General features: G+C 39.4%; 1 protein-coding gene across 6 annotated transcripts in view; it reads right to left on the bottom strand.

The window, feature by feature from the left end:
* ATP8B4 (ATPase phospholipid transporting 8B4 (putative)) overlaps positions 1–18,931 on the bottom strand; it is a 217,090-nt gene that overhangs the window by 46,422 nt on the left and 151,737 nt on the right. For all 6 annotated transcript variants that reach the window (XR_006887667.1, XM_046655054.1, XM_046655056.1 and 3 more), the window contains 5 exons: positions 18,253–18,441; positions 8,645–8,760; positions 5,980–6,144; positions 4,894–5,005; positions 2,995–3,100 (listed from right to left, as the gene is read on the bottom strand). Coding sequence is in view for 5 of the 6 variants with exons in the window: in XM_046655054.1 (XP_046511010.1) it covers positions 2,995–3,100; positions 4,894–5,005; positions 5,980–6,144; positions 8,645–8,760; positions 18,253–18,441 (688 nt within the window). In the remaining variant the exon portion in view is untranslated. The remainder of the gene's footprint in view (positions 1–2,994; positions 3,101–4,893; positions 5,006–5,979; positions 6,145–8,644; positions 8,761–18,252; positions 18,442–18,931) is intronic.

Genomic DNA, 18,931 nt, shown 5'->3' on the forward strand with positions numbered 1-18,931 from the left:
CCCCCCCCCCCCCCCCCCCCCCCCCCCCCGCTTAGCTCTATGATACACTCTAGCTACAACCTGGAATATTGCTCCTGGAATATAACACAGTTTCTTTCATGTATCTATGCTTTGGTGTGTGCTGTTTCATCAATCTGCAATATCGTTATCCAATGCAACCAATAGAGGAAGAGGATCCATAAAAGTTGTAACGGGTCAGTACATTGTTTTCAATATCTTAAGGCTAATGAAAAATGTCTATTTCTTTTTAATAAGAATGCATAGACTCTCTGATTTTTTTTTTTAAGTTTTGTATTATTTTTGGCTACCATTACTTCAGCCTAGTGTAGACAACTGCTATATCAGGCTGGTTAGAAGCTATGACTAAAGATTGCATATGCCTTTGCCAAATAAAAATTGGGAAATCTAATTAATTGTTGCTAGTATAATTTTGTTATTATTATTTATATAATTCTAATGATAGACTCCATAGAGTCTATTGGGAAAATATTAATAAAAGTAGTCCTTGTTGATGGAAAGATTGAGGATAATGGCAGAGGGAAGGAGGAAGGGAAGAAATGGAGAGAGAGGAGGAAGGCAAGAAGGATGCTCATTGAATGGCCATAAAGCTTTAATCCCACAAATACAATAATCTGTAGGGTAGATATTTATATATTTTCCAATTTTATAAATGAGGAAACCAAGCAAAGAAAAGTTGAGAAGTTGCATAGCATATCAAAAGTCACTCAAGCCAGCAAGTAAGCACAAAGCTGAGGTTCCAACTTGGCTCCAGTTAACCCAAAGTCCATACTCCTCCTCTTACATGTGCTGTCTCTCCCTGAAATTTGTTCTGCTCTAGTTCTTAATCTGGTGTCTGACTTCAAGTGAAGCAGTAAGATGTCTCAACTACATTTTTTATATTAATTATTTAAAGAGAGTAAGAATACATCCAAAGTGTGTTTAGGAAGACACATGACAAGTGATTTGGTGTACAGGCTGTGGGGCCATGCTGTCTAGACTCAAGTCCCAGTTGGACCACTGACTAGTTGTGAAACTTCAGCCATGTTATTTACCCTGTCTGTGCCTCAACTTCCTAATCTGTAAAACAAGGCTAATGATAATGGTAATGCCGACCACTGGGTTGCTTTGAGAATGAAATAAGATAATACATGTAAATGGTTTACAATTATGCCTGAGGCACTGTCTCAAAGCGGATCAGCAGTAGACTAATTAGAATCTAGATCTGCTCACATTGATCTTCCTTCAGCAAGAATTAAATTCCCCAAAAACAAAAGGTCATTTAAAGAAAAAGATTTCCTTAAAATAAAAAAGTATTAACTATTGCTAATTATTAAACAAATTATTAATATTTCCCCAATAGACTCTATGGAATTGATCACTAAAGTTATATAAAAATAATAATAAAATGATATCAGTAATAATTAGACTTCTCAATTTTTAGTTGGCAAAGGCACATGCAGGCTCCACTCATAGCTTCTAACCAGCATGATATAGCAGTTTTCTACCATGGGTAAGACAGTGTAGAAGTTAGGAGAATTAATCAACAAGTTTCAATTGGTGGTGCTGACAGTTAAGACTTTCCTTCTTTTCAAGGTTCAAGAACAAAAGTTTAATGATGGAGACACATTAAGGAAGCCCATCTTGCTCCATTGTTGCATTGAGGGGAGGTTAGCCCGCCTCTAGAAGGTAGCAAGCAAGCTGTTTGCCTCTAAGTCAACAATCTGCTTGGCCAGACCCAAAATGGGTTGAGCTTAGAGAAGATACTACAAGCATCAGCAAGCCAAAATTATTATAAGACAGTACTTTTTAAAGTTCTGGGAAAATAAGTATGCAGACTTTTAAAATAGTCTTCAAATGAAGTAACAAAAAAAGAGATAAAATAAATTGGTAGATATTAAAAAATATTATTTCTCAAAATTTTATGTTGGTCCACTCTTAACTCCAATTTCAGTCCTTACATATTTTCCAGGACTATGTAGCAGTTACCCAAATTTCGCAGTATTCTTTTTCTCGTAAGTATTATATATCTGGGTTCAATAGCAACTGTCAAAATATCTACTTTCTTTAATGCTGAAAGACTCTGTTCCAACTTTACATACCACCTCCTACAGCTGTGTTTTCCAAATTTATCTATCATAAGCTTCATCCAGGTGCGTATTGAAATACAAATTCCCATGCCCCATCTTAATTCTGAAGATTCTTAATTTTTAGGTCAGAATGAAGCTGGGGGATTGGTATTTTTAACAAGTACCCCCAGTAATACTGATCACTCATCACCATGTAGGAATTAAGGTATTCACCAGTGCATAATGTTAAAGGATAACACTTGTTGTTAATGCTGTCAAGTCAATTCTGACTCCTAGTGACCCTGTGTACCCTGCCCGGTCTTCTGCACCATCCTCTCACGTTCCAGCCCTATATTAGACAACGATGCTCTGGTGCTATTCATAGGATTTTCATGGCCAAATTTTTTGAAAGTGGGTGGCCAGGTTCTTCTTCCTAGTCTGTCTTAGTCTGGAAGTTCCGCTGAAACCTGTCCACCATGGGTGATCCTGCCAGTATTTGAAATACTGGTGGCAGAGCTCTCAGCATCTCAGCAACACACAGCCACCAGAGGATGACAACCGACAGACAGGTGGTATGGTTCCCTGACCAGATACAAACGCAGGGTGGGGATGGTGAGGGCGCCAAATCTTAACCACTAGATGACCAGGGCTGGTTATAACTCAGTATAAATGATTTGAAATCCTTTTCTAAAAATACTTGGGAAATGTTGAAGACGTGAAGACAATGATTCACCACTGATGTGCAACTTATCTTAGTTTTTAACCAAAACGAATAGGATTTTAGGAAACAGGCAGAAAGAGCTCTATTCTAAATTAAGACCATAGGAAACTACAGAGTGCCTGTCTGCACTTTCTTAACTATCTGATCTCCCTTTTCCCCTCTCTCCCTTCTTCCCTGTCATCCTTTCCTCCTTCTATTAAGACTTACCTGAGCTCTTCTCTGACTTCTGCTGCTGTGTTCCCTGCTATGATGAATACATCATTCATGTCATCAGTCAGCATGTTGCAGGCATAGCCAATGTTGATGGCAGTTTCTGATAGAAAATAAAGCCCATCTCAGTTAGAACATTACTTAATAACATAAGTACCTTTACCATAAAAGTTTTGAGGCCATTGCTGTATTTCCTTATATCCTACAGCCCACCTTCATCTCAGAGAGAGCATGAGAGGTGATAAAATATAAGAGACCCAGAGGGAAATTCAAAGACCTAGGTTCCATGACCACATTCACCAATTGCTAAATCCATGGAGAAGTAGAAACATCTATGAATCCTCAGCCTTCTCATCTAGTTTTTGAAAAAAACTTTTTGATTCCCAAAATTAGTACTCATGATATAGTACTTGTGATATAGTGAAATATGTAAACAAAAAACTTTTTACTAGAAGTCCCAAATACTGCCTTTGGGAAAGCTAAATTACTAAACTTAGCTATTACCAATTCTGATATTGTTGATATCAATATCAGGTCAGAAAACTGAAAAACACTCACAAAATGTTCAGTTGAACAGCAGAAATGTTCTTACAAAATTTTTACAGTTCTCCTATACTCAGCACTGCCGCTTTCCCATTAAGTGAACAGAAATTTGGAATTTTACTATCAACTCAAAAGACATCCAGGACTGCTGCTACCAGAAAACTGGAGAATCCCGTGATCTTGGGCATTCCTCCCTCTAATTTTACAGAAATGGAGCCTAGGATACTTAGGTAACCCTTCCGTCTTCAATAAAGTCATTTGATGCTAATTCTACTGAGTTGTTAGACTCTAGCTAATTCTAGGGAGGCATTAGATTTGTCCTAAGTCAAGAAAGGTAATTGATAAGATCTCAGCATATCTTTTGTATAAACCACAGATATTAAAGCTAAATAATAGTAAGTTTGTGGATATTCATAACTAATTGAACAGCTGTACTCACTGATCAACATCAAACTCGAGGAATTCTCTAATAACACACCACGGGGCTCAACTCTCTATTGTTTATTTCCTGTAATCAGTGATTTGGGTGAACATATAGAGAACTGATTTATCCTATCTACAAATCCTCCAATGTTCTAAAAAATATCTAACAGGTAAATCTTAAAAACGTGTCTGTGTGCCGGTTAACTAAATATTTCTGGTTTACTGATGGTCAAGCACAAAATCATTTTTGTTTTAACCATGACTGCTGGCAATAGATCCAAAACATATTGCTCCTCTTTTCTCTCTTACGAAACACGGTATTCTGAGCACAGTGACTCTTTCTCTGAAAGTGGGTCAGTTCTCATTGTACCATTGCATGGGCAGTCCAGGAATTCAGCCAGGTTGCTCTGATACAGCTGGAGTGGTTATTAAAATACCAAAATAGTTCCGTTCCAGTTGATAAACAGCTGCTTCCCTAAGCCTCCCCAAAGCCTGCCCACTACCTGACCCCCTCCTCTAATATCCCTAAACCTCCCTACCATCAAGAAACTAAAGGAGTAACCGAGAGGTCTGCAATGTCCTGCTTCAGTGCTGTCCCACGTTCTGTCCCAACTGGAGGATCATATGAACCAGTAGTCAAACATGTTTAATACCATTGTTGCCTGTAGGAGTAACTATTATATTTAAGAAGCAATTGAGCTGAAACTCAGCTGACCCCAGGGTATACTATAGAAGATAATTTGTTATAGTTTGTTTTTGTTTATTTTTAAATAGTAAATTCTTATAATATTCCTTTTTATATTTCAACTCTTTCTTACATGGAGGACTTAGCAAATATCTCATTAATTAAGCTTTCTGGTTAATTAAAATTTTGCCACAGAAGTTATTGCCCCCTTTTCAAAACATCATCATCACCCATTTTCAAATTACCTTGTTTGTCTCCTGTTAAGACCCAGATCTTAATATTGGCTAGTGATAAACTTGTAACTGTTTCAATAACACCCTCTTGTAACTTATCTTCTACAGCAGTGGCACCTAGTAGCTTCAGTGAAAAACAGAAAATATCTTATGTTAATGCGTGCAAACAACATCCATAACATCTATGGGTTTCAATCAGAGTTTAGAGGTCAAGGAACATGAATTAAAGACGGAAATTATAATGCATTGAATAGCAAACATCCTATTATGCACAGAGGTGGGTTGGGAAGGATCCCAGGAGAAAGTTCCCAAATCAAGCCAACTGATGGACATATCAGTTCATGGCAGAGCTCCTAGAAGTTAGAACTTACATGAGGGGTCTGACATGCTCAGATAACTTATTAGCATAAACAATCAGAAGCCATTTGGGCTTCTAAGGACTTAAGAACTCCCCGGCTGCTTCCCCACTTATATCGACATGGAATAGTCCAAAGGAGAGCCCTCATCTCACAGTCAGGATCACGAAAAAGTAGAGCCATTCTCCTGTGTAAACAAACCAGCAAATGCCATAAACTAAAAAGTGAAGGCTCTTGTGCAACATTTCATCCAAAGACGAAAAGGTGTGCTTTCTAGTACCTCACAATAGCTGAGCATCCAGGCCACTGGGGCCTCAGGGAAGAGCGGTTTCTAGAATAGATCACACTTTGAACAACACAGACACCATCAGAATCTCATGAGCCTAAGACGGTTTAGAGCTATAAGCGTCTTTCTTCATGGCAAGTTTCCCTGCTTTTAAAAAGGTGGATCATAAAGCAGGCAGGAAAAAACCTCATAACATCAGGGACATACCAGAGATTGACAAAGAATGTGGAGTCTACTACCTTCTACTCTTGGGGGACTTCCAATTGTCTAAGCCACCGCTAACAGAAATAATCTTCTAGGCTCTCTAGGGCCATACATGGCAAACTCAAAGGCAACATATAAAGCATGATTCAACGTTTGAAAGAGTAACATCTGCTGTGTGCAAGATGATTTAGCCAATGGATTATTCCTATGCCAGATCTCTAAACACATACTATCCCTTGTGTAAATACGAACCATCAAATCCCTTTCGATTTCTTCATACAGCCCAGCTATCCGCTCATCCCTCTCATCTGTGGCAGTATTTGCATCTTCAAGCATCTTATGCCATTCTTTAAAGTACTTGTCATCCAGATCTCTGTATGCGATGGCCAAGGTTCGAAGGCCTTCCCCTGCAAACTCCTGCCAGAGCAGACATAGGCTTAGGAACCATCACGAAACATAATCACAGCAATAACAACAACAATAATGAACAAGAAGTTTTTCACTCAAATTCATTGTGTCCCAAGAGGACTACGTGGCCATCTTGACTTCCCACTTTTTAATCTCCTTGGAAATGGGAGATAATGTTTATATTTGTATTTTATTTCTATGGGGTTAAAACATTCACAGGAGCTAGCCTTACTCCTAAGATCAAGTGAAATGCCTGCTTTTCAAATGAAGTGTTCTAGTTGAGAGGCAATTAATGGTGCCCACGACTTGAGATATCCATTTGAAGCAACATATATTGGTTCCCAACCTATCGTCTGCTCATTACTTTTTAGAAACTGTTTTCTATGGAGTTAGTATTTAATAATAGGTCAAATTAATTAAAGAATCATACTTTTCCTTTAGTGTCTCAGTAAACTGACAATCTTAAATGATACCTACGCTGCTTTATCCTTATACTAGGGGAAAAAATAAAGCATAAAAATGGGAGACTGGTAGTTGCTAAGTGTCTCACACAGCCACAATAGCTAGAAACATGTGTAGACTACTTTGGGGAAATGCTAAAAACCTCCCACTTTGCCTAGGCCTCCAGCGGTCATTTGATGGGCCTCTCCCTGCAAGCGTTTTTACAACTATTTCTGTCCCTTTGGGCATTGCCACGGAGCATATCTTCTCTGCTGTGTTCTGGCTGATGGAACAGACGTAGATTTGTGATCAGGCACAAGTTAAACCATGACACAACCTAAGTAGGTAAATGGGAAGAAAAGTTGGTGCATACTGCAAGGATGTGGTTTAGCCCAGAGACACCATAAGAAAAATTACCAAATTTATCTCATAGGCAGTTGGTAGCACTTTGGATATTGCAATCACACAAACCCTGCCTTCCCAGACCACCTCTGGGTCTCCTACTGATCTGAAAATCTAGTTACTGCCTCCTAACACTCTTTTGTCCTCAATTCGCACAAACACTTCTTTGCCTTTAACTTGCAAGCCCGCTGGGCATTATTACCAGGACTGTCCTCTCATCTGCACAACAGTGAATCAACACAAGGCTGACATTACAAAAGAGGACAGATGATTTAAGTTACTTAATTAGTGCATGGAACACAAGTTTAATCCTAACTGAGCATTTGAGCAAGGTCATTTCCTATCATTAAACAATTCAAAATCTATAATTAAATATAAATGTAAAACCTCAGAATTTAGATGCCAAAATGAATAAAGCCAATGAAGCAAAGAGCAATTCAAATGGATATTACCTGAAAAAAAATGTCTTTTGCATAGAAATGTAAAAAGATCAAATTAGACTTCCTATACTTTAATGTGAAAGGAGGATGTATGACAATCCAGGGCCTTGGTGTTGGCGCAGTGGCAAAAGTCACATACTTATGATTCCAGTGTTGTTTCCATAAAAAAAAAAAATTTAAAAGACCATGTCAGCCTTCTGGAAGAGATTAAAAGAAAATCAAGAATGCTCTATTGGAAGGACAAAAACAATAGCTATGTTTGTAACCAATATTACTAAACCATCATTCTTCAAACTTAAAGTCAGGCAGAGTTTTTTTTATTTTATTTGTTTGTTTGTTTTTTAGAGAACCAGGGAATGTTTTATATTAAATATAGGGCTTAACAAAGAACATGAATCCTCAATAATTTTCTAAAGGAGAGAAACCAATGAGGAAATAGTTTTGTACCACTTGCCCTTAAAGTTCAGATCAGGTTGAACAGAACCTCAAGCAAATGTTAGAGACACTCGATTCTCAGGTTTAAACTAGGTAATGTTCATATGAATTCACAGACTCTTATTCTTTGGCAAAAAACCGTGTGCCAAACATCAACCCCGCTCCCTTCAGAAAGCTTTTGGAAAGAAATCATACACAGTCTCAGAATGCATGCATTTGGTAGCTGCCACCTAGAGAATGTAAGTGACTCATCATGATTTATGACTTGAATAAAAAGACCCTTGGAGGACAAAGTTGGCTACAGAGATGATTTTCCTCTCAGCATCTAAACACAACGCTCCCCTCCAGGGGTAATCATAAGAGATTCTGGTGATGCCAGACACATCGGAAGCTAAGGGAGAGCAACTCTCCTGCTCCTCTCCCCAGAACCAGTCCAGATTCCCAAGGGCAGCAGCCCCGAAGTGCAGGGGAGTCAGAGCAGGTTTCCCTGGGTATCCTGAGCCTTCCTCTGGCCTGAGCTCTGGAGCCCACATTCAGTGGCTCCTTCTCAGCTGCTGTGTATTAATTCACCTGTGGTGAGACTAATGAGACTCCCAGCATGGGGGGAGCCTTAGGCGGGGTATCCATGTGCCAGTTTCCAGACATTTTCTGGCACAGTTTCCTGTGGAACTGCTCTCCACATGCTTTCTATTTCAGAAGTCAGATCATTTAGCTGATATTTTCAAAATAAGACCTCACCATAGGAAGTGGCAAAAGGGCCATGGTGCTGACCTGAAGACAGAGGCACTTACACTGAGATGGTCTGACGTCAAAGTCAGAAGGTCTTCATTGGATGGATGAAGTTTTTCAAACAGAATAGTATCTGCTCCTTTGGAATAAAGCTTTATCTGTCCCTTCGGGTTTCGAACTAAAAAGAAAAACATTTGGAAAGTAGATTATAATCAATGAAATCCATCAAAACTAGACCCTCACAGGCTCCAGCCAGGCAATTTGGAAACGAGCATAATGTTTTAGCCAATAGTAAAATGCCCAGTGCCTTTAGGTAGTTCACTTCCTAAGGCGCTTGGCTTTATTCCTGTTTTATTTACTTAGGGATATTCCACCTACTGGAATCCTTTGATTTCCCAAACTGAGAAACAAGTATTTTCATTCTGATGCATCTGACCTTCCTATTTTCCTTGCCTACTATTTCTGAAGGGTTGATACATTTAAATGAAGCCTTCTGTATTGAGCAGAATTGAGAGCTTTGTTTGCCTGTCTCCTGGTGTGAAATTCAAGACGGACAGTGGGAGTCAACTATCAGTGTTATGCCAAATGATTTCCATACGGAATTCTAGCCACTCAAAACGATGGTTTCTGCATCAGTTCTCAGCGCTTGCTGACATATTTCTTTACCCACTTTACTCCTGGGAAAAGTCTCTTCATTCCTGATGGTTCATTCTTGGATCACAATCCTGGCTGCAAGCATACCTCCAGAGGGCTTTTAAAATGAATGTTTCTACCTTCCTCCACTGGAAGGCTGCATTAGTAGGGCTGTGTTTTTAACCTGTCTCCCCCAACCCAGGTTTGGGAATGACAGCCCTGAGCAGGTTCCCCTCATCTCCCATCCTGAGCCTTCCTGTGGCTGTCCTGCCTATTGCCATCAGACAAATCTTTCTTTAAACCACAGACTACTTGGCCTACCTTTGTAGGCTTGGTTTTACAGTTTGACATATCCTAGGCAGTTCATTATTTGTTGAATGAATGAATGACATAGGAATGTATTTCTTCCCAGGAACCGCCTACAGTTTAAGACAACTACCTGGGTCACAACTTCATGCTCTGAACACTGACATTCACAGGTTTCATCAAGTCAAACATTATTACAAGCTTTCCACTCGGTTATACCTTTTCCCTAAAAATAGGATGCCACAAAACAGATGAACATAAATATTGACTATTACTAATTTAATAGGATACAAAATTTAGAGCTTGATTTAAAGGGATATAAATATCAAAGTACAATAAATTACTTTCCCCTCAAACCTTTAACTACCGTTTATTGTTGTTACACGTGTCAAGTCAACTCTGACTCCTGGTGACCCCATGAATGTGTGATGTCCCCAGTGTCCTGTCCTCAGCAGCCCTACTCAGTTCCTGTAGACCCATGCCTATGGCTTCCTTTATGGGGTCAATCCATCTCATATTTGCTCTTCCTCTTCTCCTGCTGCCTTCTCCTTTTCTCAACATTATTGTCTTTTCCAAAGAGTCCTGCCTTCTCACAATGTGTCCAGAGTAGCACAACCTCAGTTTTATCATTTTTGCCTCCAGTGATAGCTCAGGCTTAACTTGTTCCAGGATCCACTTGTTGGTCTTTCTGGCAGTCCAGGGTATCCGTCGGGCTCTGCGCCAACACTGTATTTCAAATGAATTCGTTTTTTTCCTGTCACCCTTCTTCACTATCCAGCTTTCACACCCTTACGTAGTAATTGGGAATACGAGGGTGTGAATAGTCTTGGCCTTGGTCTCTAATGACACTTCCTTACACTTAACTTTCCTAATTCTTTCATTGCTGTCCTTCCAAGTCTCAGTCTTCTCTTGGTTTCTTGGCTGCCGTCTCCATTTCAATTGATGACTGAAGCAAGGTACACAAAATCTTTAACAATTTCAGTGTCTTGTCTAGGTTAAAGTTGTGTAGTTCTTCTGTTGTCATGATTTTTGTCTTCTTGATGTTCAAAGGCAGTCAGTCCTGCTTTGGCACTTTCTTCTTTCACTTTCGTCAGAAGTCGTTTCAAGTCACTGCTGCTTTCTGCCAGTAAGATGGCGTCATTGCATCTTTTAGATTATTGATATTTCTCCTGCCAATTTTCACTCCTCCTTCATGTGAGTCTAGCTCAGTTTTTTGTATGTTATGTTCTGCATACAGATTAAACAGATAGGGAGATGAAACGCACCCTCGTCTGACAGCTTTGCTTCTAGGAAACCATTATTTCTCCATATTCTGTTCTGACTGTGGCTTCTTGTCCACAATACAGGTTATGCATCAGGAAAATCAAGTGCTGAGCCACGCCCATTTCTTTCAGAGCAGCCCATAGCTTTTTACAATCCACACAGTCAACGGCTTTACTACAATCTATAAAATATACATTAACCTTCTTCTGAAATTCTTTGGAGCACATCAGTAGCCAACAAATCATCACAATTAGATTTCACGTGCCTCTCCCTTTTCGAAACCCAGCTTAGACATCAGGCACTTCTTGCTCCTTGTAAGGTAAAAGTCTTTGTGGCACCACCTTCAGCATCACTTTACTAGCGTGGGAGACTAGAGCAATGATCCTATACTTCCTGCTCTCCTTGGCATCTCCTTTCTTAAGAATTGGGATATATATTGACCATTTTCCATCTGTAGGCCATCATTTTGTTTTCCATATTTGTTGGCATATTCTTGTTAGGATTTTGATAGATTCAGCCTCAGTCGCTTGAAATAATTCTATTGATATCCAACTTACCTCTGGTGACATTTCTTCCCAGTACTTTCAGGTCAGCTTTCACTTCACTTTCTAAAATTATGGGTTCTTCCTTACAGAAATCTTCTTTAAAAGAATTACCCTTAATCAACACTTAATCTATTCTAGCTTTCTCCTGGCTTGAATAGATCTAATGCACCCTGGAAACTTTTTGCATTGAGACTTGTCTAGGGCTTGTCTGCTCTTCGAAGACCCTTGGTCAGCTTTCCTAGTTGCCAGAACTCATGCAGTTTTTCTTGTACTCTGGCTCTAACTGCCAGCATTGAGAAAGAAGAGAGAAAAAAATACATAATCGATCTAATTGGTCAAGTGAGAGAAAAACATCTGGTCCTAGGAAGGCTTTCTCTTGCTTTTCTTCTGTAGCAATTGAATTTAATAATTTCCCCCATATTTTCTCCCTCCTATCACCAGAGCTATAAAAGCAAAGCATGTATATCTTACAATTCCCATATGACTTTTTTATGACTATTTTTTATAGTCCATGCTAGGACATGAGTTCTCAAAATTTTGGGCCCAGAACCCCTTTACACTCTTAAAACTTCATGAGTTTTATATGTGGGTTCTATCTACCAATATTTACCATATTAGAAGTTAAAACAAAAATTTTATTATGTCATCTTATGACACTAATTAACTAATTATAATACTACTATAAGAATAATTATTATAATAAACATATTATATATTAACACATTAACATACACTATAATTAACATATTATATTAACATATAATAAACATATTACATATTAACATAAATAACATTTCTATGAAAAATAACTATATTTTCCCAAATGAAAAAATTTAGCTTGGAGCGTGGCACTTTTATACATGATTACAAGTCTCTTTAATGTCTGGCTTAATAGAAGACAGTTGGATTCCCATATCTGCTTCTGCATTCAATTGTTGTGATATCAAACATCACGTGGCTTTTGTAAAACTCCACAGTATACTTAGAAGAAGAATGAAAAACACAAATAACATAAGTATTATTATGAAAATATTTTTGTCCTTGTGAATCCTCTGAAGAACTCTTAAGTCTTCCTAGGGTTCTCCAGACCACACATTGAGAACCACTGCTCTAGGGACATCATAGACTCATTGTGATTTGTGCAAATCCCTTACCATCTCAGTTTCTACGTGTGAAAAGGACAGGTTTAAACAATTTAACTTCTAAGGTCCTTTCCAGCTCTATAATTTTCTAATTCAATAAAGATTTTCCATCTCTGATGCCTTCTCCTAACCCAGCCCCTTTAAATTTGAGTTTATACAAATCCAATTTCATGGAATCCTGCTTCATTTTACTCAATAAAATTTTAGTTAGCAGCTCAGCAGGTTTCATACATCTTTTCATTCAAGGCTTCTAGTCATTGCTGCAAGGAAATATCAAGGTTAATAAAATCTTAGGCATTTCAGACATTAGCCTTTTAAAATAAACTTAAAAGAACATAACATTTTTCAATGGTCAAGATAACATGTGGGCAGAGTGTGGACGAAGGTCATAGATTTTTATTCTAGCTATAAAATATTGCCTGTCCTTTAAATATTGGTGCTCTTCAGAGATTTACCCAGGATCTACTTCTCCTCCCATCCTTCACACTTTCCATGGGCAGTCACATTTTTCTCTATGGCTTCAGGTTCCATCAACAGGATGACTCCTTTCAAATGTGTGTCTCCTGCCCAAATCTGTCTCCAGTGCTTCCTTCTGGCCTGTACATCCAACTACCAATTGGATATCTCCTTTTGGATGTGCCCAGGCACATCAAACTCAAACTGGACACATTATCTTCCCCCGTAACTAGCTACTCCTCCTATGACCCCAGTCTTAATAACAAGCTTCACTATCCACTCAGTCTCCCAAATCAGATATCAGGCCATCACTCAAAGCTCCACCCCCTCCACCACCCACACATCCAATCAAAGCCATGAATTTCTCTCTGCCATCTTCTTTCTTGCCTGGTTTATCACATTAATCTAAATGGTTTTACTCATTCCAGTCCTGCTTTCCTCCTAACTCTTCTGTAATCCAGCCAGAGTCATCTTCACACTACTGCTTAGAATCCTGCACTAGCTTCCCTCTGCCCTTAGATCAAGGGCGGACTCCTTAACACAGCGTAAACAGGGATCATGAAGATCTGCTCCCTTCCAGCCTATTTCCTCCCCTGCTTCACCATCTTCTCCTGGATGCAACTACACAGAACGCTTTTCAGTTCCACATTCTCCCTTAGCTTCAAGTCCCTGAAACATGGTAGGCACTTAATAAATATTTGCTAAATTAAGTTGAATTATAATTATGCCAAATTCACTCAACGTGGCAGCTTTGTTTGTGTACATAAAGAAAGAAAGAAGTCAGAAATGGTTTCCAGGTTTATATTGTAAGAGTAAATGCAACAGCAACACTGTGAAGGGTGATGAATAATTCGACTTTGCCATATCTCAGTTGGGTAGCTGTTCACAGGTCACACAGAGAAACGCCTGTGATATGTCAGTGTGATTTGTACTTTGGTAATCTTTAAAAACTTTAGAGTCGAGCAACCCTTACCTAAAGATCTTATAAGGGCCTTCAAAGCAGCTATTGTCATTTATTCTTTAATGATTATCTGCCACTTGCCTCTATTAATAACTATCTTTGATTTTTATCTCTGTATTTTTACTAACATAATTAGTAGAATTGGTCTTTCCAAAACTATATAATGAGATTGGTATGTTTATCCTGGAGTAGATTCCATACCCTCTGACAAAATTTTTTATAGAAGTCTATTTTTATTTAGATACCTCTGAATTATATCAGGGCTCTTGCCCCAGAATGAAAGTACAACTGATATTGAACTATATATTTATGATTCAAGGAAAGCCAAAAAAATGGAAGGAGGAGAAGGAAAAGGAGGAGGAGGAGGAGAAGAGGAAACAGCAGCAGCAGCAGCAGCAGCAGCAAATGTCTGAGCCTTCACATCAGGCAGGGTGTTGTCCCCAGAGGCCAAGCCATGTGGCAATCATGAGACTAGCACTGTTTTTCTGCCTTGTTATCAAACAGAAACTGTTCTACCCTAGAGGAGTCCCTCTTTCAAATTCCTCCTGATTAAAAACCAAACAAAAGCAAAATAAAACCCACTAGCCTCCATGCTTTCTGTGGTGGAACATCACCTTTCTTCATATGGGATCCATTAAGGCAAACATCTGATGTTTGTGGTTAAGCTGCAATTTCTCCACAGCCTGTAATGGTGACTGATGCTGGGGAAAAGCCAAACATTTCCCTGTGTAGCAATCTCAGGTTTTTGCCAACACCCTCAGAGCAAAGAGAAGTCAGTTCTGGGCCAACCCAATATAAATAACACCTCCCCTGAAGCAGAAAATAGAAGATAGCTCATGCTGATACAGCATTAGGCCAACAGCTAGCGTAGCACGTGAGCTCATCAGCAACACTGATGATGACTGCCTACAGCGTGTTGTCAAAAAAATTAAAATAAACTTCCTCCGATGATGTTTGGGTTTTACCTGCTGAGAACAATCTCCCAGAGCTAATTTCCAGTAGTTAGAGACCATAAACCTACCATTACGTACACATACATGTTTTCCACAGTAGAAACTGATTTAATACTATGATTACGATATTCATAAGTTACAAACTGTTGGGTTAAATTTTATTTAACAAACATTTATAGCAAACCTACTGTGTGCCAAACTCTGGGCTTGGCCCCGGGCAGTTTAAGGAGACTAAAGCATAGCACCTGATTCAGATAGCACACACTCTAACAACTGGGAAAGTCATGAGTATCATGGGACTGGTGGCAGTCTGGTGATATGAGCAAGGTGCTCTGGGGAACAAAGGAGAATGTGGTTATTAGAGAGTAGGAAAAGAATTGAGAGAACGGGTGATATTTGAATTGGACATTACTAGATGCGTAAGAGTTTTCCAAGAAGAGAAGTGGCAAAGAGAAGAGTTCTAGATAAAGGAAATAGTACCTGCAAAGAGTGAAAAAGTGCAAAATGCGTGCCAGGAATGGTGAGGTCCAGTGAGGCTGGAGCACAAAGTTTTGGGAAGTGGAAAAAAAGTAGATTGAGGTCAGATTGCAAACAATCTTGGATGTCATGCTAAGGACTTTATCCTTTAAGTTCTGGAAAGCCACCAAGGTTTTTAAAATAGAAGATAGCAAAATCAGGTCAATGTTTCAGAAAGAATACCCTGGTGTCAGCACAGAGGATTATTTTAAGGGGGAACAGTCTTGAAGATATTGCAATAATATAAGCAAGCAGTGATGAGCGCCTTAACTAAATCAGTGGTACTGGAATTAAGAGAAGAGGACAGAAATTTTTTACAACAAAAAGGGTTTTTGTAGGCTATTTTAAGAATGATTGCTCTGTCGCCTTGAGGAGGAAAGACTTAGAAACAGGGCAACATCTGAGGATCCTGCAGGCAAGGCAAGAGACGTTGAGGTCTGAACAAAGACAGCAGCAGAGAAGGAGACAGATTTGAGAAATGCCCCGAACATCTCTGGGGAAAATAATGACTGGTATTTGAGGATCTATTAGTCTAGGGAAGTGGTCCCCAAACTGTGGTCCCTTGACCAGCAGCATCAGCATCAGCATCATCTGGGGGCTTGTAAGATGTGCAAATTTTTTTTTTTTAAAGATTTTTTTTTTCGTTTTTCTCCCCAAAGCCCCCTAGTACATAGTTGTATATTCTTCGTTGTGGGTCCTCCTAGTTGTGGCATGTGGGATGCTGCCTCAGTGTGGTTTGATGAGCAGTGCCATGTCTGCACCCAGGATTCGAACCAATGAAACACTGGGCCGCCTGCAGCGGAGCGCGCGAACTTAACCACTCGGCCACGGGGCCAGCCCCAAGATGTGCAAATTTTTAGGTCTCACCCAAACCTACTGAATCAGAAACTCTGGGTCTGAGGCCCAGCAATCTGTATTTTAACAAGCCCTCCTGGTGGTTCTAATGGGAGCTAAAGTTTGAGAATCACTAGCCTAGGGGCATAAAGGAGATGGAGGTGTCAAAAGGAAGTGAGCTATAATAGGGGTTAAGAGGCTAGACTTTGGAGAAAAACAAACGTGGGTTCAAATATTTCCTTTTCATCCTACCAGCTGTGTAACAAGTTGTGACAATCTTGGGTAAGTTACTTAAAATATCTTTGAGCTTTAATTTCCTCATCTCCTAAATGGGGAGTAGTACACTATTGCAAGAATTTAATGAAATAATTCATTGTAAAGTGTTCAGTTCAAGGTAAGTGTTAAGAATTTTAATAAGGACTATACAAACAGCAATAGCTGTGAGAAAGAAAGTTCCATTTTAGAGATGTAAAATTTGAGGTAACCACAGTACAACCCAGTGCAGAATCCAGGAGAAGGCTGAGAATGTTTGTGGATCTCAGAGAGAGACTAAAGCTGAAGAGCTATATAGGAAAGTACAGAACACAGGCAATAGCTACCACCATGAGAGAGGTCAAGATTATCCAAGAAAAGCACGAGAAGTGAGAAGAGAAAAGGACACCAACACTGAACAGTGGGATGGAGAGTGGTCAGCAAAGGAGCTTAAGAAAGAAAACAGGACAAGAGGAGAACCAGGAGCCAGTGAGGTCACAGAGGACAAAAGAAGAGTGGTAAGAGAAGGTCAACAGTCTCAAATATCATTAAGTTTAAAAAGATGGATGATAGATAGGTAAGGAAGGCCATTGCATTGGGCAGTTATGAGGTGACTGGAAACTTCTGAGAATGCATTCCTTCTTAAGAGGTAGAAGTGGAAGACTGACCCTAATGGGCTGAAAGAGAAAGAATGGAGAGGAGCAAAAACTGACCTTGAGAGATGAAGCTGTGACAGAAAGAAGAAAATGGGGCGGCAAAATCAGTGCAGGTCAGAATACGAACAATATCTTTAAGGAAACAGGATGATAATAGAGCTGTGGGCTGAAGGGAGAAGCCAGTGATAAAGAAGAAATCCAAGGCACAAGCAAGGGGAAAGGGAGCAAGGAAGGAAGGAAAAGGAACGGAACCAGGCAGAACCTTCAGCTTTGAAAAGGAACAAGAGCCATTTTTCTCTAAGGCAGGAAAAAGAACGAGCAAACTACAGCCTGGGGATGAAGGAGGAAGAGGGGAAAAGAGTAAGTCGATGACATGCAGCAACTCCATTTTTTTGGAGAAATAAGAGATGAATTTAGCTTGTAAGAGCGAAGGAGATCATGGCCGGGTTGAGGACTTGAGGAAAGGGCAAAGGTTTAGAACATCCGTTATAAGGACTGGGAAAAGGAGCAAAATAAGAATGGGAGAGACACTGAAGAACTGAGGGTGAGCACAGAGTTAGGAAAGCATGGATTTGTTGTGGTGCTAAATACAATATTAGGTGGTCATCTCCAGCAATGCAGGTAAACAGAGGAAATGAGTAATAACAAGAAGGCCGATGATGATGTTCGCAAAACAGCAATATCAACAACCAGCACGCACCAAGTAATTTAGGAACTCATCCTCAGCCAGCACTGTGTAGTGATTAAGTGAGGCGGCTTTGCAGTCAGACTTGCTAGGTTTGAATCCCAGCTATTCCTTTTCAAGCTCGGTGACCTTGGGAAAGTTACTCAACTTCTCTGTGTCTCAGTTTTGTTATCTTTAAAATGGTCATAAAAATAATGGTACTTACGTATAGGGTTGTTGTGACAACTAAATCAGTTAATTCAAGTAGGGAATTTAGAACAGTGCTGGACAAATAACAAGCACTTGTTAAATGTTAGTTATACTTATTACTTCAATGTTGAGGCTAAGTTGAGGATGACAGAAGTTCATAAATTTACAAAAATATCACATCTCTCAGCACATAACCAAGAGTGAGATCATCCCTGAGAGGCAGCAATATAACCATCGTACTATCCAAAGATCAAAAATAATCTCAGCTACCAACCATACCTATGACAGACATCCTTTTTCTGATATTGTTGAAATCCAAAAAGGCAAGCAATTGATAAGTAACCAGCGTTCCTAGTTCTTCTATTGTTATCGTCTCTGGGGTCCGAGACTTGAAAGTGAACCCAAAATTCCTTGCAGCAGTCACTAGAGCCCCTTCGTCAGGTGACTGAACTTGGTAAATCAGCTGTCCTAAAAGGAAAAGAAACAAGTGTATTAAACAACCAAAAAAGTGTATTAAAGAAAAAGGGAAAAGAAAAAAATGTATTAATACTGTATTAATACTAAATAAAATTAAATTTATTAATAACTAACATCCATAGAATGCCAATACCAACTCGAACTCATTCTATAACAGCTAACTCGTGTGTCAGCTCTAGAAATCAGACCTTTTCTACTCACTAACCACCTGGACCAGGTGCCTGTCCCATGGGATATCATAGGACACCATGCATACCACCACTGGAGGTCATCTTAAGGAAAATAGTCATTCCTGAGGCGGCCTCTCCATTATGCTGAAAGTTTCTTAGGTCAGAGACCATATTTCTGTATTTTCAGTGACTAGAGATGTACCACGAAAGTTTCAAAAACTGAAACACTTAATATATATTAACTCACGTAATCCTCATGGCAAGACTTGAGGATTCCCATTTTCTACTGGCAAACCCTATGACTGAAGACG

Source organism: Equus quagga, chromosome 2, assembly GCF_021613505.1.
Source record: "Equus quagga isolate Etosha38 chromosome 2, UCLA_HA_Equagga_1.0, whole genome shotgun sequence".
NCBI classification, from domain to species: Eukaryota; Metazoa; Chordata; class Mammalia; order Perissodactyla; family Equidae; genus Equus; species Equus quagga.